The sequence below is a fragment of the Hyperoodon ampullatus genome, assembly GCF_949752795.1.
Source record: "Hyperoodon ampullatus genome assembly, contig: scaffold_566, whole genome shotgun sequence".
NCBI lineage: Eukaryota > Metazoa > Chordata > Mammalia > Artiodactyla > Ziphiidae > Hyperoodon > Hyperoodon ampullatus.
This window is the reverse complement of record NW_027641064.1, coordinates 44,441-68,196: the sequence shown is the minus strand read 5'-3', so window position 1 is coordinate 68,196 and position 23,756 is coordinate 44,441. Positions and strand designations below refer to the sequence as shown.

Here is a 23,756-nt window from a genome sequence, read left to right as displayed (position 1 = left end):
TGGATCCTGACCTCTGCACTCCTCCCTCCCTACTCTTTGAAAGCTAACCAACCTTATAAACGTGGCTGCCACGAAACCCACACAGGAGCTCACTTAGAGGAACACACACATGTCATGGATTTAGTGGACGTGTATAGTTTTACCTATTCGTTTAGCCTTTGTACTCCCACCTTCTTCGGAAAGGGTTTGAGGGAATTTCCAAGTTAAACCCAATATACCTTAAGACAACTAGTGATGAATGTATATATATATTTACATAAATGTATATATATATAGTATATCATATATATATTTATATGCACAGACATTGTTATTCCAGCAGAGTTGAGATAACGAGAGGGAGAGAGAGACTGAGGTGGGCAGAGACACGGACAGCGCTCCCCAAGCAGTTGAGAGGTGTGGCGTGGCATACGAAAATTGGGCATGAAATCTGGCTCTGAAATTACCTGGCAGCTGTGGTAAAAGGGAGGACACCGCTGCGTGGCCGAAGCAAGCACTGGATTTCCTTGGCCAGTCAGTTACCTGGAACAGTTTTTATCCTGTGGTCTCTTGGCGGTGACAAAGTGAACGCTACCAGGAACGGCCGCTACTTCATTAAGCTGATGTTTCCTTTGGGCCTCAGCTGTCTCTGCTGTGTCTCCAGCCAGGCTTCTTACCTTTGTGACTAATCAAAGGCCGCCGCCCCCTGGATGTCCTGCCATCACCTCCCACGGTCCACCCGAGCTGTCAGCTCCCGTAAACGGCGTGTCCCCCTCCCTTCCCCCGGGCCCACCATCTTGGTGGCCTGTGGCTCGGCTTCCCCTAATTCCTGATGTCAGTCCCTCTATCACCATGTCCTGGAGTCTTACTTTTCCCATTCCCTTTGCTACTGCAGTGGCCCCCTTAAATCCCTGCCATTGGTCTGAGCCCATTCTAGTCCAGCCACACTGGGGGATACCATTTTCATCATGTCAGCCCCCAGCTCGAGAAGAGCCCAGGGTGCCCACTGCCTCTAGACTTTGTCCAGGTTCCTTGGTCTGTTCTGCCCTGCCTGTGCAATCCTTCCTCAAGCCTTTGAGTGGCCTGACTCCCTTCCCTTCTCTGTCTCCGTCTTCTGTGATACCTGCTCTTGGGCTTAATTCTTACAACACATCTATGTGGTAGACAACCAAAAGCCCCTTCTGCTCAAAGGGAGGGTCTTGCCTGCGTGAGTGTTTCTACCCTGGGAGCAGGATGTGGTTGGATGTAAGGTATTAAGGGAAGGTTTCATGGAAAGAGCCAGAAGGAAAGGCAGGATCTGCCTAAGGCAGAATACAGTTTTCCATATGGATCTCGAGTAGCGGGAGGCTGTTCCCGGCATAAGGTGTGACACGGAAGGGCACAAAAGATGGGAGCAGAAGGGAGTGGGGAGAGGGGTTTGACGGGGACGAGGAGAAGTTGGAGCACGAGGGCAGGGAAGGTGCGAGTTGTTGCCACAAGGCGAAATGCATTGGTCCAGTGGGTCCCTGGGACTCAGACTCGTGTTCACTTTTCTATTGGAGGCGCTATCCTGGCAGTGCACATCCGCTTGGGAAGAGCTGTGGGGGGTAGAAATGGTGCCACGGACCCCAGTCTCCTCCCAGACCCCAGTTTGCATGAAGGACCTGGTCACTGAGCAACCGCCCCTCACTGCTGACAACAGAGCTCCGAGGGGTTCAGGATGGGAATGAGGGGCAGAGGTCCCCCGTGAGTCATACCAGGGAGGCAGGAGGGACAGAATGCCCCTCTGTCACGCGCCCACCCACAGCACCTCTGAGCCTTCACTGCCTTCCCACCCTGCCGGGCAGCTGGCAGGTGGCACTCTTGGGACCCCCGTGGAAGCCCCTGGCGAGCCCCTTTTCAGGGGGGCCTCTCAGGGCCTGGGGATGCTGGGGAGCCCCTCCCAGTGCCGAGGTTTGGGTCTGCCTCAGTTTCCCTCCACAAATCGGGCCAGGCTCTGATTTGTGGGTTTATTCACCCAAAACCCCGACACCAAGGCCCATAGACCGCAGATGAGCACTCTTGGGCTGCTGCCAGTTCTATCCCTGGAGATCTCTGTAGAGGCAGCACTTTTCCCCCCTCTTTGCCTCCATCCAGGGAGGGAGCCAAGGGAAGAGATGGCAAATAATGCCGAATTTGATTTCCCGTGCAGACCCACTGACAAATATTTATGAAGCAAATGTTGAATAATTAATAGTTTCTCCCAACTTTAAAACGTGTCTCCATATCATCCTCTCCCCACCCCCAGAGTAACTCAGCACCCAGCCAGCCCCACACAGGAGGGCCACTGCAAAGCCAGCAGGGTTCCTCACTTGTACCCCTTCCAGGACCCTCACCCCTAGGCTGCCAGGGAGCTTGTTCTCCTTTCCACTTTGCCCCTTAACCCTTAAGTAACTCCCTCACTTTCCCTTTCCTCTCCGGGGGGGGGGGCGGTGGTCAGCAGGAGGCAGGTCTGAAAGCTCTCCCTTTACAGACAGTGGGGCGGAGGCACCATCTGTGGGAAGTTAGAACCAGAAAACAGGCGCCTCTGAGAGGACCACTTTTTGATTCTTTGAGATCAGAAAGGGTAAGTGACTTGTGCTGAGTCACACAGCACGGTGTAGGCAAAGCTGAGAAAGGAAGGCTCTTGCAGCAGTCTCATCCCGCCCCCCCTAGCGCGGGTCTCGGGTTGAGCCAGAGCCAGCATAAGCCGTTCCTCGGCTTGGCTTGGTGGGTGTCACGGGGCTGCTGCATGTCCCCACGCGTGTGCGCTGTGCAGGGACCGGGGTGCACACGTGCCAGGCCTTGGGGCTGCAGACTTCGCTGGGGCTTCTCTTCTCCTCCCCTAGTGTTATCGATCGATCGAGGCCTCTCGGAGGGGAGGTTACCTGCCCGCTCCGAGGAGCTGAGTGGGTTCAACTTTTGGTGCAGAATTCTTTAAGGGAGTAAGAGAAGAGAGAAACCTTCATTTAAATGCAGATACAGGCTTCTCACCTGGGACTTAGGAAAGTTTTTTCCATTAAAATGCTAATGAAAGAACAAACTGAGACTCCAAATCCTCAGCTCACAGATCCTCCCCCATCCCCACCCCCATCCCCAATCTGTCTCTTCACTCAGTCCACTGACCCTTCTTTGCTTCTCCTCCTGGGTTTCCCTGGGGCTCACACATCTCATTGCTCTGGCCGCTGGGTGCTTCGGGCAGCTCTCTGGAGAGGCCTGTGGAAGGGGCAGCTTACCTTCCTGAAAGCGACCCTCACTGGAGAGTGGAGAGGTGGTGGAGAACTCCAGCTCTGGAGTCAGTTCTCAGGCCGCTTCTTTGCTCTGTGACCTTGGAAACTTTACTTAACATCTCTGAATCTTGTCTTTAAGATGGGTAATCATGCCTACCTTGTAGAATAGATAGGGCGATTTAAAAAAAATGTATATCGCACTAGAGATACACATAAAATATAAAGCCTGTCACTTAAAAGGTCACTACGTAGTAGCTAATGTGATTATGACTGTTATTAGTGTAGAGGTGCACATGCTCGCCCGTCCCCGCAGGCCTTGGTAAACTGAGCCTGCTCTCTGGGAGGCCGCCATGACTAAGGATTCCAGAAGGAGAGTGGAATCCAGGAGTGGGGTGCTGCCTCAGGCCTACCCAGAAGCATCCTCAGGCCAGATCCTCTCCTGCACAGACGCTGACTCTCTCAGACCTGAAGCCCAGCCGGGGGCCCATGTCCGGAGGCACACAGGTGACCATCACGGGCACCAACCTGAACGCTGGCAGCAACGTAGTGGTGATGTTTGGGAAGCAGCCCTGCCTCTTCCACAGGTAACTCACCTCAGGGCAGGCTCCAGGGTTCGCAGCCCAGAGGGTGGGCGGGGCTGACAGGCAGCAGACTTCCGCCTAACCTTCTGGAGGTGCCTGCCCCTCCCTGAGAAAGTGGCCATTCGCTTTGGGAGAGGACTTTCTGGGCATACTTGGCTGTGGCTCAGCCCCGGGACCTGCCAGGCACCCCTTCCTTGGAACGGCCCATTGTGCCGTTGCCCACCGTTTAGCCTTGGTGCCCGCATACCAGCCACTGTGCAGTACCCTAGGGTTCCACGGGACACAGTTTGGAATCTCGGGCCCCTTCCCCCTGGGTTAGCTCCTGGCTAGCTGCTGCAGAGCCAGCCGGGATTGCCGAGAGCTGGCTGAGGTTGAACCTCCAGGGCCAGCCGACTTTCCCTCCCCTGGTTCCACCATCCAGTCCCAGGAGAGCACACCGTCCATGAGCCAGGAACCTGGGGCCGGGGTGAGGGCTGGGAGGGAGCCAAGAGGTGCACCTAATGCAGGACTAGAAGAGGTGTGGTTGGGGACATTCCCTGCGCCGCTGGCATGAGGTTCTGCAGAGAGAGATTTTCCTGGGAGAGAGCTATGCTGAGGGCTGCAACAGATCTGAAGTCAGGCCAGGCCAGGCCTTGCCTGAGTGTTCAAGAAAAAAAATGGCTCTGACACTTGTTAAAATGGTAAAGAAGAGCTTGCTCAGGACTATTGCAATAGGTGTCAGGACTGTCGCAGTGGAGAAAGAGATTGGGCTTGACTCCAGGTACAGCAGACAGCTGGGGATTTATAGCCAAGGAGCAGAGCAAGGGAGGCAGTGGATGGAAAATTACTAAGAGGAAAGGAGGTTAGGAGGATTCTTGCTAAACCGACTTAACAGGACTCTTGCAGAAGGCAGTCAGGGTGACCAGACATCAAGGGTTAAGGAGGCGGAATTTGATTAGATACCAAGGGTACTCAGATATGGGGGGGGGCGGTTCTTGCCAAACTAAGTCAGCAGGATTCTTGCTAAAAATGGGGGTCGGCAAATCAAAGACAGGGCCTCAGGAAGAAACCTAGGCAAAAAGTGGGCTCAGAGGAACCCGTCTACAATCTGGTCAAGGAGAGAGTCTTTGTCAGTAGTTCTCAGGGCTTTGTGTCGGGGTGCTGCTCCCCCACTGCCTCTGACGAGCCTGATGAACAGGGAGGGGCACGGGAGGGCCCCGACCCAGGACCACAGTGTCCCACCCAACACCCAGGAGCCCAGCTCCCCATCTCCCTCCCGCAGGCGCTCTCCGTCCTACATCGTCTGCAACACCACGTCCTCAGATGAGGTGCTGGAAATGAAGGTGATGGTGCAGGTGGACAGGGCCAAGATCCACCAGGACCTGTTTTTCCAGTACGTGGAGGATCCTACCATCGTGCGGATCGAGCCCGAGTGGAGCATCATCAGGTAGGGCCTGCCCTGACCTTGGGCTTCCCTCCTCGACCCTCAAAAGCCAAGGGGAGTTCTGGGGCCCAGTCCTGCTGTGGGGACTGATGAACTGGGGGGGGGGGGTGGTTCAGAGCACCCGCCCAGGTCAGACCCTCCTGCCGGGGCTCCCTCCTTCCACCGAAAGCACTCTGAGCAGGACCCGGCCCTGGGGGGCCGATTTGAGGATTGCTGGGTACATTGGGAGGCCAGAAGGTGCTCAGAGGGCATCCTGATGGCAAGGCCCCTGGTTGATCATGGGGAAACTGCTGTATCAGGGGCCTCGGGGGGAGTGGACTTGGGGTCAGAAGGAGTGGGTGCGGCCCAGCTCCACTGCTTAGCAGCCAAGTGACCTTAAACATGAGTTAACCTCCCCGGATCCAAGGTTTCTCACCAGTCAACTCCCTCGCGGGACACTGAGAGGATTACGTGAGGTACAAACACCCAGTGCAGCGCCTGGCTGGTCGTCTCCCCTCCCTCCTCACCCCCTCTACCCCACCCCTACGCATGCCCCGTCCTCAGCCCTCCCCACCGTCTGCTTCAGCTCTGGAGGCTGTCTGGGGTCAGGAGAGCGGGCAGAGCATGATGTGGTTACCACAAGCTGAGGTGGGGGGTCAATGACGAGTCCAGTCCAGAGAACAATCTTGTAAACCAGGGTCAGCAAACTCCAGCTGGGGGGCCAAATCTGGCCGGCCGTCTGCTTTCATAAATAAAGTTTTATTGGAACACGGCCATGCTCATCCAAATATGTTTTGTCTCTGCTGCTTTCTCACCACTGCAGCAGAGCTGAGTAACTGTGACAGACCATATGGCCCCAGTGAGCCTAAAATATTTACTGTCTGGCCCTTTACAGAAAGAGTTTGCCACTGGGCCTTACACCCAAACAAAAGGCAGCCTTTGGGAGATGCAGCTTGGTTGTCCTCAGCAGTTAGTCTCTAAGGCCCAAGCCTTGTAAGCTTTAGCCGTGACCTGAAAGCAGATAAATATAAGACAGGGGCAGAGAGCCTGTAAAAGCTAGTCCAGGATTTGCCCCCAGGGCCTGGTGAGTCCAGGAAGTTGGCACGGCCCCCTGTGCTTAGGCAAACTCTGTGGCTCCTGGAGGCGTTCACAGCCTGGTTTAGTTCAGTTCTTCCTCGTGCCACTGGCACAGACATAGAGGTGTTGTCCCTCCTGGCACTCGGCAGTCACCCCCAGTCACGCTCACATCAAGAGGGAGGCTGGAGGTGCGTTCTGAGTGGGCCGGGGCTCCAGCGGTTTCACTGCAGTTAACGGAGTCTGGGATGGGGTGGGGCTCTGCAGAACACGTGGCTTTACACTGCTCGCAACAGCCTGGGTTACTGATGAATGGTGATGGGTGATGGGGGTGTTCGATAAACGTGTGTGGAATTGATGACTGAGAAGATCGGGAGGTGGCTGGACACCAGAAGCTCATTCGCCAACACTGCCGGGGCCGAGAAACTCTCTGGGTTTCCAGAAATCGTCCTGCATGTGCATACGTGGGGTGGGGGTGTGCTTCAGAGGGGACCGGTGGAGGGCGAGAGGAAGGGAGGGCAGGAATGGCGTGTAAAGGGGGGCAGGTGGATAGAGGGGTAGAGATGAATGGGGCTGTCAAGGACTCTTTACCCACAAGCTTATAACCACTTACCTGTTTTAAATAGATTCTTCTCAATGATACTCTCCTGATTGCAGATAACATAATTCATCACTTTCCTTTGAGTAGCCCCCAAGGAAGCTAGCCTCCATCCCATGCCAGCTTCTCAGTGGCCCTGAAGATAGGACAGTGGCGTCCAGGTTTCCACTGAAAAACGACCCAAAGACGAGTCTCCTAATAGCTCGGCGTTAGCAGTCCTCTGGCTGACTCCCCAGGGTGCGAGAGTCCTGGAGCATTTCATATTTGCATTCTTACAGGAGGTTCCTGGGTGGCTGGGCCTTGGCCTTTCCCATGTCCCAGCTGACTGAAGCCTCTAAGGTGGAAATCTGTGGTATGATTGTCCTGGGGGAAGAGGCTGTGCTCAGACTTTGGAGGGTCTGGTGGAGGGTGGTCTGGAGTAAGGCTTCCCTTAGGCCAAGGCCAGGGTGAAGAAAATTCCCTGAGACTGGGGAGGGCAGGGAAAGAGATGCTGAGAGACTGCAGAGAAGCAGCTGGCTCAGGTCAGGAGGCCTCGCGGGGCCAAGAGGGCCGTGCTACAGGCCCAGCCTCCGTGGAGTGTCCACGCTCCGAGTGAGCTCAGTGCAGGACGGCCGCGGACGTCTGGTCATCACTGTCTTCCCCTCGGCTGCTGAGAGCTCGTCCTTATTATTATGCAGTCAGCTTGCCATCTTGTCCCCGTGAATGTTATCCTGCCCCCCGGTTATCATTGTCTTCAGCGCTGGAGTTCAGCCTGATAGATCATCACCATCATCATCGTCATCAAGTGCTGTTGCTATTCCTATCCCTGTGTTTACACGCCTCCTTCTTTCTTCCCCATCAGTGGGAACACACCCATCGCCGTGAGGGGGACTCACCTGGACCTCATACAGAACCCCCAGATCCGTGCCAAGCATGGAGGGAAGGAGCACATCAATGTGAGTCCGGGACTGGTGGGGCTCACGGGGGACTGTCCACTCGGCGCGTGGCTGCCCTAAAGGGTGTGGGCTCTCCGAGGGCTCAGGCAGGCTCACCCCAGACACTGATGACCCATCGCGTGTGATGCCCCGGACACTGGGATGGCGGGATGGGGGAGCAGACATGAGGCCATTTCTACACTCTGGGGTACAGGCATGCAGGAGCAATCTCTTCTGGGTTTCTGGGGTTTCTTATTCTTAATAAGGGATGGAAGACCTTTATTCTTCCATTCTCTGACCCCCAGTGCCATTCCTTAGCTTAGAGATACCCTAGTGCCTGCCATGGGCAGGGCAGAGGTAGGTGTCAGCTGCAGAGCTTGTCCTTGAGTGCCCAGGTTGTTTGGTCCTGACTCCACCGGAGCTGTGGGGATCCACCCATGACCGTCCCGTGTCAACACCACGCTGTACGACGGCACCGAGGGAGAGCCGGCGGGTGTGTGGGGCTGCAGGTGTGGGGAGACATGCCACATAGCCCTCCCTCTCTGGCTCCACCCCAGCTCTGCGAGGTTCTGAACGCTACTGAGATGACCTGCCAGGCTCCTGCCCTCGCTCTGGGGCCCGACCACCAGTCTGACCTGACGGAGAGGCCCGAGGAGTTTGGCTTCATCCTGGACAACGTCCAGTCCCTGCTAATCCTCAACAAGACCAACTTCACCTACTACCCCAATCCTGTGTTTGAGGCCTTCAGTCCCTCAGGAATCCTGGAGCTCAAGCCCGGCACACCCATCATCCTAAAGGTAGAGTGAGATGGGAGGAAGGAGGCCGCTGTATGCAAGGGGAGCCTTTCCAAGTCACAGAAGGAGGCCGCAAGTCATGGGCTTCTGCCAGATCTTGTGGCCGGTGTCATTAGCTACCAGAGGTTGTGTTATAGCCCAGACTATGGTAAATGTGCTCTTTGAGTTTGTGTTGAGAGGTGCACTCTTTAGGGGCCACAGAAACCTGGTCAAGGCAGCTGGATCCAACCTGGCCATCTGACTCCCAGCTTTGGCCCCTGAGTCCAGGACTTGGGAGGTCAAAGGCTCATACTGCTTCCTCCTGTGCAGCCCTTTGCAAACCACCTTACAGGGCTTCTTTGGAGCATGGGTAGCAAATTAATTTTAACTCGTGACAATTTGAAGCAACTGGTAGTGACTGATTACAGCTCTGTGTTGAGAAGGATTCTGAAGCTGCATTTGGGACAAGCTGAAAAGAGTGCCTTGATTATTGATTTCCCACTGAGGAAGGGGGAATAGTAGTATAGGTGTTGTGAATTTTTTGGACTTATTAGGGAAGGTGACCTCTCCACCAGCTCCCCAGAAGGATGGGACCTCCAGGTGGGAGGACATGTCAGCCAGCCAGTAGCCGTGCTCCTGACTCTGGGGTGGGCACTTCGGCTTTCCTGTCCATGCAGGGCAAGAACCTGATCCCGCCCGTGGCTGGGGGCAATGTAAAGCTGAACTACACCGTGCTGGTCGGGGAGAAGCCATGCACCGTCACAGTGTCGGATGTGCAGCTGCTCTGCGAGTCCCCCAACCTCATAGGCCGGCACAAAGTGATGGTGAGGCTGGCGGGACTCCACCCTGGATGGGCAGGCACTATGGATGCGGTGGGGTGAGCGGTCCAGCTCCATCCTGGGCCACCAGGGCTTTCTGGGAGGGGATTCTGGCCTTCTTGAACTTTCCTCCTGGCTCTCCCACACTCCCAGTTCCTTCTCCTCGTCCCACTTCGGACCTCTTTCTTCCGTATTGTCATTCTTTCCATACTGGCTGGTGCTACAGTAAGGGCAATGCGAAACAGCATTCAGTGATGTGCTGTGTCACCTGTTAGAGGCAAGAGACCCTTCCAGGAGAGAACCATCGTTGATCCGGGCAGGACATAATATCACGTCCTGTGCCTTTGTCATCTGTCCTCACAATGGGATGAGTCTTCGGGGATCCAGACTTTGATGGCACGTAGGCCTTTTTAGATCCCAGTTGAGTGCTGTTTCCTCATGAAGACAACCGAGTTCACTCCCGAATAATATAATGTGTGGTTTTCCCAGTTGTGGGGGTGGCCTGCGCTGAGCTGTTCACCCCCACTCCCTCCACCCCAGGTGCCCTCTCGTCTGCTTTTACAGCCAGTGATGACTCTCCTCCCTGGAGCCATTTCCCTCAGGCGACCCTGGTCACCAGCTCACCGGTGGCTTGGGACCCTTGCCTAGGATGTTCTGTGCCCACACCCAGCTCCGTCTCCCCCCGCGTGTCCCCCCAGGCCCGAGTCGGTGGCATGGAGTACTCCCCGGGGATGGTGTACATTGCCCCGGACAGCCCGCTCAGCCTGCCCGCCATCGTTAGCATCGCCGTGGCCGGCGGCCTCCTCATCATCTTCATCGTGGCCGTTCTCATCGCCTACAAACGCAAGTCCCGGGAGAGCGACCTCACGCTGAAGCGGTTGCAGATGCAGATGGACAACCTGGAGTCCCGCGTGGCCCTGGAGTGCAAAGAAGGTCCGTAGTGGCGGGGGGCCGGGCGTGCGTGCGTGCGTGCACGTGCATGTGCGTGCGTGCGTGTGCGTGCGAGCGCGTGCATCTCAAACACCCGCAGCGGTGGGCGGCGCTGGGCCTGTGTCTCCCGCCTCCAGAATCTCTACCTCAAGTCAGGCCGGGATCATTTCAGACCCCACTAGAGCCGTGTCCAGCCCAGGATCCCGGCCGGGTGAGTTTTGCCCTGTCCTCTGGGGGAGACCCGGAGGTGCCCTTCCATGACGCACTCAAGCAGTCTTCAGCTCTCTTCTTTCAGAAGGAAGGTGAGGCTGGAGGGCTGATCTGAGACTTAGAGGAAAGAGCATTTCACAGCTTGTATTTTAAAAAATTACCAACACCACCATGAAGTGAAATCAGCCGCACTAAATCCAAGAAGGAAATGTAGAAGTCAGACTCTTGTCACCCCCAGGATATCATTCGTGAGTCACCCTGGGAGGGTCTGAGCTGATTCTCTGTGTAGATTTATACGCGGCGTAATCAGCCTGTACCTGGGGCTCCGGCATTCCCACCAGGGAGGCCGTGGCTCTCTAATGGGGAAGCGGGTCCCTTCCATCCTCTCTCCACATCCTCAGCTGTCAACACAGCATCCGCCTTGTGGGACTGTTAATTACTGCCTTTTATTATATTTACGCTGCTTAATTTTTTTCTCTGCAATGTACTCTTCCCTCTAATTAGGTGTAGTGATTAGAATCTCTTTTATGTGCCAGGCGTGAGGCCTTGAATGTCGGAGGCGCTCAGTGACTTGAAGGAAAGCTGCAGACCTATAAAAAGCTAGCTCCCTCCTTTTCCTCCCCGCCAGCTGAGCACCCCAACTGGGAGGGGGCGGCGGGAGCAGTGTGAAGCCAGGTTCCTCTTGGAACGTTCCAGAGAAGAAGGAATTAGCAGTCACAAAGGGAGTCCTGACTCAGGGACACCAGGGGAGGGCCTTGGCTTCTAGCTCGGGAGAGGCTGTCTCACATGGGTGGGAAGAGAGATGATAGAGCAAAGGACACGTAGGATTCGCCTTGAAAGTGTTTTCCAGAGGCGCCCAGAGCTGGCTCTTGAACGCTGAAAGGGCAGCCTGGGTCCAGGGAAGGTGACTTCCCGAAGCCTTGACGGTGAGTCAGGCCGTCAGCCACATACAGACTCGGAAGAGGCCCAGCCTGGCCCCCTCACAAGGCCCGACCTTTGGATGTATAAACACACACACACGCGTGCACACGTGCCCACAGACACGCACACTCAGGTCACTCATGCCCTCACACTCACCTTTGCACGCATGCTCGTGCACACATTCCCACAAACACACACGCACGTGTGTTTCTCACTCAGCACACACGAGTTCTCATCAGGGTTTTTGGTGACGGTACATGCCAGAAAGGCTCACTGACTCCCCTTTCACACATATTGGTGTAGGTTCCACTCAGATGTGTTAGGGTTACTCTACCTTCGGAGTCACTTTTCTTGACAAGGTCCCCCCACGTCAGTGTGAGCAGAGATGCAGAAAGAGAGCAGCACAGGGGGTTCTGCAGCAGCCTCTCCAGGGGTGCCGGCGCCATCCCCGTTGTCAAACCAGAAGCCCTGGTACCCTCAAGGCCCGGAGACCCAGGGTCCCCATGCAGGACGTCAGCACCGCAGGGTGTGGTGGGGTCCTGCCGACAGCAGCTGGGCGGCCGCGTTGTGGTCGTGTCGTCAGCAGAGACCACTGGGTGCAGGGCTGGCTTTTCGAGGGCCCTGGAGCTACATTGGGCTTGTGAATTTCTTCTGAGCCCACAAAGTAGTTTTTCCCTATTCTTGTCTATGTAAATAGAAAGAAGTATTGTTTAGTCAATATCCACTGGCTGTTCTTTGCAGGCATGTATTAATCCATCTTGTGTGTGTGTGTGTGCTTGTGTGTGTGCTTGCATGCATGTGTGTACATGTGCATTTGCATGTACTAAGGGAAAAAATGGGAGAAGGAAGGGCTGACATTACCTCTGACAACCTCACAGGGTGGAGGGCTGTACCCAGGACAGAGAGTGATCACACGGCTATGTAACAGTGGGTCCGTGTGTGGAACTTTCTCGAGGCGGGGGTGGTCTTGCAGCTTTGTGACCATGCCGGAGGCCTGGGCTGTCTCCCCAGACAGCGGTACCTATATGCAGATCGTAATTCACCATTGAGTAGCATGACCTTGAGAAAGGAAGGACAAAGAGACAGCCTGCATATTTATTCAGAGGGATATATATCAGTGGGGCAAGAGCCTTCATCTGGCCCCATTTGGTGGTTTGATGGCTCTGGTAAGCTGCGTGGCCAAGAACTGGGACTTCAGAAGAAATAGTTCTTAACTCCTATAAGGAAACCCACTGTAAAACACAGAATCTGAAACAGACTCTCCATCACTGGAACCGCCCCCTTCACTCCCTGTGTCCTTCTATATCACCCCTAACCCCCAGCATACTTTGCAAGCCATAGCCCTCATCTTCAGAGGGGGAGGCCCTCCTGGCCCCAGCAGCAGCTCAGATCTGTGGACAGCCTGACCCCCATTCATGTTTTGGAAGGGATTTGGCCCAAGACAAGCTTCCTTGTGCTGCATCTTTCTCCCATACCTATATCGTTCACCTCAGCTACGTAAAACATCCCCCTCCTCCTCATTCCTGCGCTACTTCGGTCCATTGTGCAGGTCTCCGGGGCCCTGGGAGAGGGTTCTGAGTGTTCCGAGGCAGCGTAGCTCTTGGGCCCCATCCAGCAGTCTTACGGGCTTGTCTTTGTGCCAGCCTTTGCCGAGCTGCAGACGGACATCCACGAGTTGACCAGTGACCTGGACGGAGCCGGGATTCCCTTCCTGGACTACAGAACCTACACTATGCGAGTGCTGTTCCCGGGAATTGAAGACCACCCTGTCCTCCGGGACCTCGAGGTGAGAAGCAGTTTCTGTGGCCGAGTCCTTTCCCATTGCAGTGTTAGTGCAGAGAGAGACAGTGGTGACCAAGTCTAGCCGCGTCATTCAGAGGAGGGTCAGCTGAGGCCAGGGAGGGGGCGAGACTTGCCCAAGGGGTGGTGCCAGTGTGCCCCGCCCTCGGTGCCAGCCTGTCCTTCGGGAGGAAAGGGAACTCAGAGCAGAGGTGGGAGTAGGGCTTTGGGTCTTCGGGGGTCATAAATCCCTTGAGAATTGGATGGAAGCTGAAGACCCTCTCCTCAGAAAAACCGTCCATAGACACAGAAACGGGAAATCTGGCAAACAATGTAGGAAGTTCACGGACCCTTGTTTAAGAAACCACAATATAAGGGGTTTCACTGCTTAGTTGGTGCTCAGTAAATAAATTTGGGAAAGATAAGGGCTGCGCTCAGGAGGAAGGTGGGAATGTGAATGATAAGAACGCCACTGCCTTTGTACCAGCAGGGACCTCATCTTGTGAACATTTTATCCCACTTAGTGTCTAGCATAGTGTCTGGCTTAAGCATATATTCATATTATGCTTTGTTCTGAAAGGGATTTGGAATGACTTATAAATACCAGAGAAATGCGAAAAATATAAATGAGGAAACCAGGGCACAATAATAATCATAAGGAATAATTACCCTGAGTTGACTGCTGACTAACATCCTGGTCCAGTTTTCAGTACTTTACACGTGTGCATTGATTTAACCTCCCAAGAGCCCGCCAAAGCAGGTACACCCATTTCACAGGTGAAAATACTAAGGCCACACAACTGGGAGGGAGTGGGGCAGGGATCTGAGTCCAGCAGGGAGACTCCAGAGTTTGTATTCCTAAGGACAAGCCTGTGCACGTGACTTCTGAGGGGCTGTGTCCGTGTCATGCCCTACGGCTCTGGAGACTTATTTGGATGGATCAAAAATCTTTGGCCAACACACCACGGAAAATAAGACTGATTCCATATTTATATTGTCCGTAACATAGAAACAGACCTGTCACTCCGGATTTGCACAGTTAAGCAGGTACTGACCCCCTGGGAATGTCTGCATGGGTTCTCCAAGGGGACGTAGAGGCTGTGTCCCTCTGCAGGAAATGCAGCAAGTCCCCAGGGCCCTTGGGGGCCCCACACACACATTTCTCCAACTTGATTGTGGAATGAAGAGTGTGTGTGTGTGTGTGTGTGTGTGTGTGTGTGTGTCTGTCTGTGTGTGTGTGTGTGATTTTTGTGTAGACTGTGCATACCTTATTTATCTTTGTAATTCTGGCTTCCAGCAGAGTGCTTGGCACATAGTAGGCATGCAGGAAGTGTTGAATGATTTGAATAAATGAATGTCTGTGTGTCTGCCTGAATTAGGGTGGAAATGGCAGTCCTAGGAAGGGAAGTTGTGTTTGAACATCCCCACACCCCTCAAAATAAGAATTCAACTAGGATGAGTATGTAAAGTTATTCTCTCTTTTTCATTAGCTCAAAATTCCAAATAGATTTGCTTTAATCATTTAACCTTTTTTTTTAACATCTTTATTGGAGTATAATTGCTTTACAGTGGTGTGTTAGTTTCTGCTGTATAACAAAGTGAATCAGCTATACGTACACATATATCCCCATATCTCCTCCCTCTTGCGTCTCCCTCCCACCCTCCCTATCCCACCCCTCTAGGTGGTCACAAAGCACCGAACTGATCTCCCTGTGCTATGCGGCTGCTTCCCACTAGCTATCTATTTTACATTTGGTCGTGTATATATGTCCATAAGCATTTAACTTTTAAATCAGCTTTTCTGAGACCATTTCCAAGCTGGCATCCTTGTAGGGCAGCCCGAATACTTTGGAGCGGGCTGGGAGACAGGCTTCTCCCACACAAGGTGTTTTCTTGATGGACACACACACGCTCCACACTGCTTTCCCAACCAGTCCTATGGCCCATATTGTAAATCATGCCACGTCCTATCGTATGGTCTTGTTTCTCATTTGATCCCGTTTATCTTATGGCTTTCCCACCTGCCCTTGCATCTCTGTAGATGTTTAGATTCTCAGGCCTGACTTGGCACTGATGGAGCACACGCCCAAGGACAGTGCACTCGCAAGGGCTGTCCGGGGCGGTGGAGGGGAGCTCCAGGGCTCATCCTCCCACAGGATGCTGTGGGAAGGTGCAGGTTGAACACGGCACCGCTCCAGACGGCACCGACCATATGCAGCATTTCCTGGACGCGTGCAGTGCACGACCTGCCTCCCTGTCTCTAGCAGCCCTCTTTGCCCAAGACCAGCATCCTAATGATTCCCTCTGACTGCCTTTCTGAACTGTACCAGGCCCCTTGCTGAAAGCTGGTGGCATCCCTACCCAGCGGCACTTCCCCGGGCCTTTCCTCTAGGGCTAGTTTTCTGAGAGAAACTGCTGCCCAACTCCTAGCCTTAATCCTCAGCAAGGTGCACAGCCCAGGAGCCCTGCCCAGCAAGCTGGGCTCAAAAGACAGAAGCCCTGGGCACCCTCAGAGCGCTGCTCGGAGCCAGCTCCCTCCTCCACTGTGTGCTGCCCTGGCCCTGCTGCCTTGTTCCCAGACCTCTGAGGCATCCCTCACCAGAGGCTTCTGGGGCTGCAGAGTGAACTGCAGCAGACTCCTACCCCTGCCCAGAAAGCTTCAGGAGCCCTTGTTAGGTACGGTCCAGAGACCCACAGTGTCTTCACTTCACAGGGACACCGCCCACCCCGCAGGCTGGACACACACTCACCAGGGCACGTCCAGAGCTGCACCACCAGGAGTCCCTGATGCCCCTTCCCCGCCCATCGGTCAGGGGCTGTGGGATGAACTCAGCCTTTGGAGGGCTGCCCAAGAAAGCCTCTGAGAATCGGGGCTGCTGGGTTCTGATGATCACCTGACCAGCCTGTGTGACTCCCCAGATGCTCCCTGGGTGGACGCCTCACCTATGCCCGAGACTGTTCCCATGGCCCCCGTTACAAGTCACATTACGTCCTACCGTGGCCTTATTCCTCATCTGGCACGTTAAAATTTCCCCTCAAACCTGAGGCTTCTCTCTTGTCCTTGCCTTTATCACAAGGGGAGACTTTCCCGTCCCATCCTCCTGCTCAGGATGGAGTTAACAGTCAGCTTCACCGATTTCCCTGAGTTGGAGACCATGAGACGGCTAACTGTCAGGCACGGGCTCTGAATCAAGCAGGTCACACAGATTTTTTTAAGTTCTGGTAAAATACACATAACATAAAATTTACCGTTTCAGCTGTTTTTAAGTGTACAGTTCAGTGGCATTCAGTTCACGCACATTACTGTCCATCACTACAGTCCATCTCCAGAACTCTTCCATCTTCCCCAGCTAAACTCTGTACCCGATGAACAGTCACTCCCCATTCCCCCTCCCCTGCAGCCCCTGGCAACCACCATTCTACTTTCTGTGTCTGTGAACTTGGCTAATCTGGGTACCTCACATAGGTGGAATCATACAGTATTTGGACCTTTGTGACTGGTTGATTTCACTTAGTAAAATGTTTTCAAGGTTCATCCTTGTTGTACCATGTGACAGAATTTCTTTCCTTTTAAGACTGAATAATAGCCCCTTGTGTGTATAGACCACATTTTATTTATCCATTCATCTGTCTATGGATACTTGGGCTGCTTCCACCTTTTGGCTAGTGTGATAATGCAGCTATGAACATGGGCGTACAAATATCTGTTTGAGCTCCTGCTTCCATCTTTTGGGGTATATACCTACAATATAAGACTTTTTCATTTCCATTGAACTCATTAATTAATTTCTTACAGACAGAAATCAACTTTTACTGTTCCACATTAGCTTGGGACTATGTGAGATCCAGCCTCCTATGTAAGATCCAGAGATCTTGTGTGGATAGTTCTTTTCTTATGTGTTTCCAACCTCTCCCTGCCATGGGAATAGTTTCTCTCTATTGGTTTTCTGGGTTTGGAAACATTGCTAGGGAAGCCATTGACTAATCTAAAGCAGGGTTTGCACCTTTTCAGGCACTGGGATGGGCATGGTAGGTGCGTGTGAAGAAGATGGGGTCCTCTGGCTTTAGGCTGTCCTGGAGGTTAGGCCACCAGGCCTCTCTTCTGTGACCATCTGGTGCAGTCTGGGCATTTGGGTGAGGGGTTGCCCAGGCACTGATCACACACCAGTCCTTCCAAGACAGAGAGCAAACAGTAACCACACACCTCATTTTCTACCTATATCATTGCCTCCTAAACTCTAACCTATTGGGTTACAATGAAAATTTACTATCCAGTTTTATACTCGCAGACTTCAGCTAAATTATCGAACCGTCTGGTGAATAAAGAAAGTCTTGTTTCAGGGTGCCATCTGCTTAGGGAATAGGGGTGGCAAGTTACAAAAGGGAACTGTTCTGGATACTCTCTATCAAGACACTTCACTCCACCTCCTCTTCCTAAAAGGGGGAGAAAATGCCTACTTTCCACACCCAGACACTGTGCCAATGCATTAGGTACCTTGGAAACTCCGGGGCAGAAGGGATCAGTGAAAACAGCCAATGGAGGAGTGGCAGGTAATAAAACTCCTGCTGTTTAAGTGCGCTCTGTGTGTGCCAGGCACTTTACATACATTATCTTATTTAATGTTCTTAAAACATGATGACATAGGCACTCATATTCTCATTTTATAGATGAGGTAATAGAACCCGGAGGTGACGGAGCTTTCCTCCATGTACGAGTCTGTTAGTCTCTGATTCCAAAACCCATGCTGCTACAGGGATGCTCTTTCCCTGCAGGTAGCTTTCCTAAACCTTCCTTCCCAGGGCCCTGAGCCTTGCTGCCCAGAAGGACGTGCAACCAGGCCAGGGAGTCCAGAGCACATCCTCCTCCTCCTCTCCAGGCGTCACAAGCCAAGCCTGCACTTGGCTTCCCTGCCCTCGATGGATGGCCACCTGAGCTCCAGGAGGCCCTGCACGGGGCGCTGCAGGGACTCAGAGCTGGCTTTCAGTCACCTCCCACGCCCAGGGATAGGCGAGACAGGCCAAGGATGCGGAGGATGGACGGGCGCTCAGGAGCCAAGCAAGCTGGGGTTTGGCAATCCAGCCCCACCCTCCACCAGCTGGCTGGCCTTGGGAAGCCACAGTAGCTTCCCTGAGAGGCTGTTAAAAGAGGGTCACGAGACGGCTTCATTGGACCAATGTGTACAGTGTGCCAGGACTGTCATTTGCCCATGGCGGGAGCCCAGGAAGTGGCATTGTCTCTTATTATCAGGACAAATTAGAGAAATGTCTTCTGAGAGGTCTGAAGGAGGGGGGAAGTAAAACGTGTACGCCTGCGTGGGAGGGGCTGTCTCGGAGTGGGGGGCTGGGCAGTAGGAGACAGACGTCTGGGCAGGTTGAGGCCCCGCGCAGTGGCACAGTGAGCTGGCCATGTCTCCCTTGCTCTTCCCTCAAGAGCCGCCGTGGAGTGGGGGACTAGGGGGTCCAGGCAGGAGGGAAGTCAAAGCTGGAGACCTTGGGGAACCAGAGGGTCGCCAGGAGGGGCTGTGCTGAGAGCCAGGAGGAATCGCAGGTGGCCTGGCCGGCACCACCCTGGCAGAGCTGCAGGTGGCCTGGCGGGCACCACCCTGGTTCTGGTGAGCTCTGCTCTCTCCTGAGAACTGCCTGGAGAGGTACCAGCCTTCCGTGTACCAGCACAGCTGTGTACCAGCACAGCGGCAAAGGAAATGCGAACGGACCTGTTTTGGAAACATGCGTGTTCCTGACCTGTGGGAGCTGCTGATGCCAGGCAACGGGGGTTCGATGCGAGTGCCTCTCTGGAGAGTTCAGGGGTCCCCCCACTGAAGGTGCCTTGAGACTGTTGGCTGACCGTCAGAGGGCAGGGCCTGGGTCTGCCTGGACTCTGCTGCAGCCAGCGCCTTGCCCTGAGCCCGGAACACAGGCTGGCACCATACATGAGTGGCATGGACTTTCCGGCTCTGCATCTTCTGGCTTCGTGGGCCTTGGCAAACAGGGTTTCTCTGGCAACTTCCATCCTCCCCAGTTTAAAATCTTTAGAGTGAAGCAGGATGAAATTGCTGCCATTCCGTAACTGGACTGTGATGGTGCTGAGGCTTTTCACACACCTCGTTCCGTGCTCTCAGGAGTCCCGGGAGGGGGCAGGACACGGTGCCAGCTGCCCAGTTCATGGCCCGGCTCTGACACTTCTCTGTCTTGGGATCTGGGGAAAGTTCCTTATCCTCGTGGGACCCTGGGGTAATAATGGCACCTACCTCGTAGGCTGTTGGGTGGATTACATGGGTCAGTATTTCTAAAGCATGTGGAACTGTGCTTGGCATAGAGTAAGGTCTGTATACATATTAGCTGCAGTACCTTCATGTTGTTGATAAAGGAACTGAGTCTCCTAAGGGTCCTGCAACTCATAAGCGACTGTGATGAAGTTAATGCAAGCTCAACGGGCTCTGAAACTGTGTTCTTTACTGCTCCATACGGGGCACTCCTTCCCAAGGACCTGGTGCATCTACCCTCCCTGCCCCCACCAGGGGGGACACATCCCTCAAGATGAGGCTTCGATGGCACCTCCTTTGGATGCCCCCCCCCTCCAGCATGCCACTTGCCACCAGATGCCCTGCTCCGTGTTCTCAGAGGGCCTTCCCTCCAGGGCAGAGGCTGTGCTTCATTTTTTTTTTTTTTTTTTTTTTTTTTTTTTTTTTGCGGTATGCGGGCCTCTCGCTGTTGTGGCCTCTCCCGTTGCGGAGCACAGGCTCCGGACGCGCAGGCTCAGCGGCCATGGCTCACAGGCCCAGCCGCTCCGCGGCATGTGGGATCCTCCCAGACCGGGGCACGAACCCGTGTCCCCTGCATCGGCAGGCAGACTCTCAACCACTGCGCCACCAGGGAAGCCCCTGTGCTTCATTTTTTAAGTGAACTTTTTGTTTTAATGGAAGTATACAGACAGAGCAATGCACAAATTATCAGAACACAGCTCAGCGCATTTTCCCCGTGTGAACACAGCCATTAAGCCAGCACACAGATCGAGAAGCAGAACATTACCAGCCTCCCAAAGTCCCCCTGTGCCCCTTTCCAGTCACAGCCGCCCCCAGAAAACCCTTTTTTTCCCAGTATTGATGAATTTTAATTGTTTTTCTTAAATCTGGATTTAAATGGTATTGTCCAGTATGCTCTCTATTGTGCCTGGCTTTTTTCTTTCAATATGTTTGCAAGATTCATCCCTGTTATTGTGAGTAGCAGTGGGTCCTCCATCCCTGTTGCTGTGAACTGCACCGCAGTTCCTGGAGCCCCCCTATTGTTCCTGGACCTGTGGTTGTTTCCCATTTGGGGCATGACGCATGGTGCCACCGTACCTATTCTCGTGCATCTCAGAGACACATCCTCCATGCATAGCTCAGTCGCTGGCTCGTGTTTGCTGAGTGGATGGTACACCCTTGCACCCTTGCACGGACCTCCCAGTGAACAGAAGATGCAGGCAGGAAGACAAAACCTTCTTCCTCCCCTTTCCCTGCATGGAGCAGGGTCTCAAAAGGAATCCCTAAGAAAACATCAGATGCTAGAGTTAGGGAGTGCCTGAGAGGCTCTTGGGCTTAAGCTTTCCCTTTTTGCAGGTGAATGAACTTGGGCCCCCAGAGAAGTAAAGGGACTTGTCCAAGCTTATATGGCGTGGGGATGTCAGAGCCCACGTGGAACCCAGAAGTCCTGACTCTGAGGCCACTGGTCTGTCAACAGGACCCCCAGGGCCAGAGACAGGTCAGCATTAGGTTAGCCAGAGGCCCAGGTTTGGTGATCCCCCAGCAAGGGTGTCACTCACAGCAGCCCCGACCTCCTGGAGTCCCTACCTGGGACTGTGATGGTGGTCTCCAGTGGCGTGGGGTCCTCTTGTCAACGCCATGCTAATGATGACGTTCTCTCTGTCTCTAGAGACAGTGACCTGCCTCGTGGGCTGTGATGGAGGTTAGGTAGACACCAAATGTGGCGCCTGGCTCTAGATAAGGACTTGGTGGCATCAGCCAGGTGGCCTGTCGTGGGTGAATGGGAGGGTGGGAGGGTCAACAGTGTGCACGGCCCACCCGGTGGGGTGTCCCTGGGGCCCCACCAGCCTCGCCCCTCTCGGGCGGCAATCAAGACCCCCGCACCCCGGGGTCTCCCCCGCAGGTCCCGGGCTACCGGCAGGAGCGCGTGGAGAAAGGCCTGAAGCTCTTCGCTCAGCTCATCAACAACAAGGTGTTCCTGCTGTCCTTCATCCGCACGCTGGAGTCTCAGCGCAGCTTCTCCATGCGTGACCGCGGCAACGTGGCCTCACTCATCATGACGGTGCTGCAGAGCAAGCTGGAGTACGCCACTGACGTGCTGAAGCAGCTGCTGGCTGACCTCATAGACAAGAACCTGGAGAGCAAGAACCATCCCAAGCTGCTGCTCAGGAGGTAGGGGTGCGGCCCCGGGGGCCCCGACCCAGCCCAGCATACCGGCCTGGCCCTCCTGCCCTCGGAGACCAGGGCAGGGCTCCCAGGAGCAGCCAAGCCCCCCAAGGTCAGGTACTGACCTGGCCAGAGGCCAGGGTGCACCCCATGCCCTCTTAGAAGAACCTGTCCATCATGTTGGTGCCTCTGACTCAACCACGGCCCATCTGCTCACCTCGTGGTTTTTCTTCTGCCCCTAAATCCACTTTCCATTCTCCTCCCTCCGCTCTAACCCTCCCCTGATTTGACCCTCTCTGTCAGAGGTTTTCTCTTGGGCACTCTTCAGAGGCCATCTTTCCATCCCCTCACCTTATCTAAGTCAGAGCTTGAATCAGGAGAGAGACCTCAGGGCCCCTCTGGGAACCCACCTCAGCATCTCAAGTTGGGAAACTTTAGCCCCTGCAACTCTCACTGCTGTCTGGTAACAGGAGCAGAAGCGTCACCTGGGAGGCTGTTGGAAAGGCAGAATCTCAGGTGCCACCCCACACCTACTAGATCAGAATCAGCATTTTAGCGAGAAACCTAGGGGATCTGAATGTGTAGTGAAGTTTGAAAAGCACTGGTCCAGTCTGTGTTTGAATTAGAGGTCTTTAGCGGCAACTTGCCTGGTGCAACACAGCAAGTATTTCCTGGCACCTGCTATGGTCTCTGCCCGGGTCCAGGGTCCACCTCTCAACACCGTGGGATGCCTCATCCTTGACACCGTTGAAATCTGCATGGTCACATGTGCAGACATAGCCATATACCGTGGCTTTGCCTTATAGGAAATCGAGGCCCTGTGCCTCTATCTGCTGCCATTCAAACTGTTCATGTGCTTGAAGGCCATTTCTTCTCCGGACTGTTATTCCAATCCCTTTAGCCTTCGAAGAGATGAAGTTGGAAAACTCCCCCATCAGGCCATTACCTCCAACCCTCTGCCTGGACCACCCCATTTACCGTTTGCCTCTGCCTGTCCCCTGCCCTCCATCCTTGGTCTCTGAGTCTGAGGCAGGGCCTCCTGCTTGGTCCAGTGAGTAGACTTGGCTTTCTGAAGTGTTTACTTCAGGCTTTTTCCTGGTGCAGTGGGCACTGGCCTGCACAGCTGCAAAAGGCTGCTACATATAGGAGCAATCATACGGCTTTGGAAACACCAAGGGAGATCATTCTGATTTTCGTTTTACTTTCCCCATGCAGCCACCCACCGGCATAATTCTAGGGTTGCCACCACCTGCCAGAACTCCCACCGACAGTTTCCCGGCGTGGTCTCGCTCTGTTTCTGTGTGTCCCCTCCTCTTGTCTTCCGTTTGCTCTCTCCTGGTTGCCCTCTCTCTCTTCTGCTCTCCTCCGTCTCCTTTTCTTCTTCTTGCCCTTGGCTGCCCCCCTCCTTTCCATAGTCTTCCTTCTTTTCTCAGCTTCATTTTGTGCTGGCAGCTGCCCAGCTGCATTGGGATTTTAGTTAGTAGTATCTTCTGGCAACTGCCACTTTCAACTCTATCCAGACGTACCTGGATGGGTGCTTTCTCTCGGGAGCTGGCCACACTCTTACCGCAAGTTTGAATGTAGTTTTTTTCTAAATGCACGCAACCAAACGTGTCCTTTGGTTCATAATGCTGCTGTGGTGTTTCCACTTCCAAAGTAAAAGAATAAATAGGTTTGGGTAGCAGCATGAAAGATGCAAATTAGACTCAAGAATGAACTCCCTGTTATTGCAAATAAAACACTAGGAAGGTTCCCAGGAGAAGTTCCAAAGTGCGTGGAAGCCTTTTAAATAGGGTAATTTGGGCATCTGTTGGAATGAGCTGGGTATCCATCTCCATGTTACTACCTACTCTGGGAGTCTTTAGCTTAGGGGATGGGCTCAGTCTAGTCTATGTGGCCTTTCTCCATGACCCTCTTCCCCTGCCACCTTCTTTTCTATCCCTTGCCAAATGAGTATCTCCCAGATTTTTTTTTCTTTTCTTACCCCAAGGAACACACCTATCCTATAAAGTTCTCTAAGGCTATCACCAATGTGGTAGCTATGAGCCACATGTGACTATTTAAATCTAAGTTAATTTAAAGTAAATAAAATACAAAATTCAGCTCCTCAGATGCACTAGCCGCATTTCAAGTGCTCAGTAG

At 53.9% G+C, this 23,756-nt stretch overlaps 1 protein-coding gene across 1 annotated transcript in view; it reads left to right on the top strand.

Moving 5' to 3' along the window:
* The window catches only part of LOC307069981 (plexin-A4), a gene marked incomplete at both ends in the record, with an annotated part of 104,561 nt that overhangs the window by 42,706 nt on the left and 38,099 nt on the right, over positions 1 to 23,756 (top strand). The window contains 8 exons of the mRNA XM_079728606.1: positions 3,654 to 3,790; positions 5,049 to 5,213; positions 7,703 to 7,796; positions 8,333 to 8,572; positions 9,226 to 9,372; positions 10,065 to 10,299; positions 13,071 to 13,213; positions 21,352 to 21,620. Of these exons, the coding sequence (XP_079584732.1) occupies positions 3,654 to 3,790; positions 5,049 to 5,213; positions 7,703 to 7,796; positions 8,333 to 8,572; positions 9,226 to 9,372; positions 10,065 to 10,299; positions 13,071 to 13,213; positions 21,352 to 21,620 (1,430 nt within the window). The remainder of the gene's footprint in view (positions 1 to 3,653; positions 3,791 to 5,048; positions 5,214 to 7,702; positions 7,797 to 8,332; positions 8,573 to 9,225; positions 9,373 to 10,064; positions 10,300 to 13,070; positions 13,214 to 21,351; positions 21,621 to 23,756) is intronic.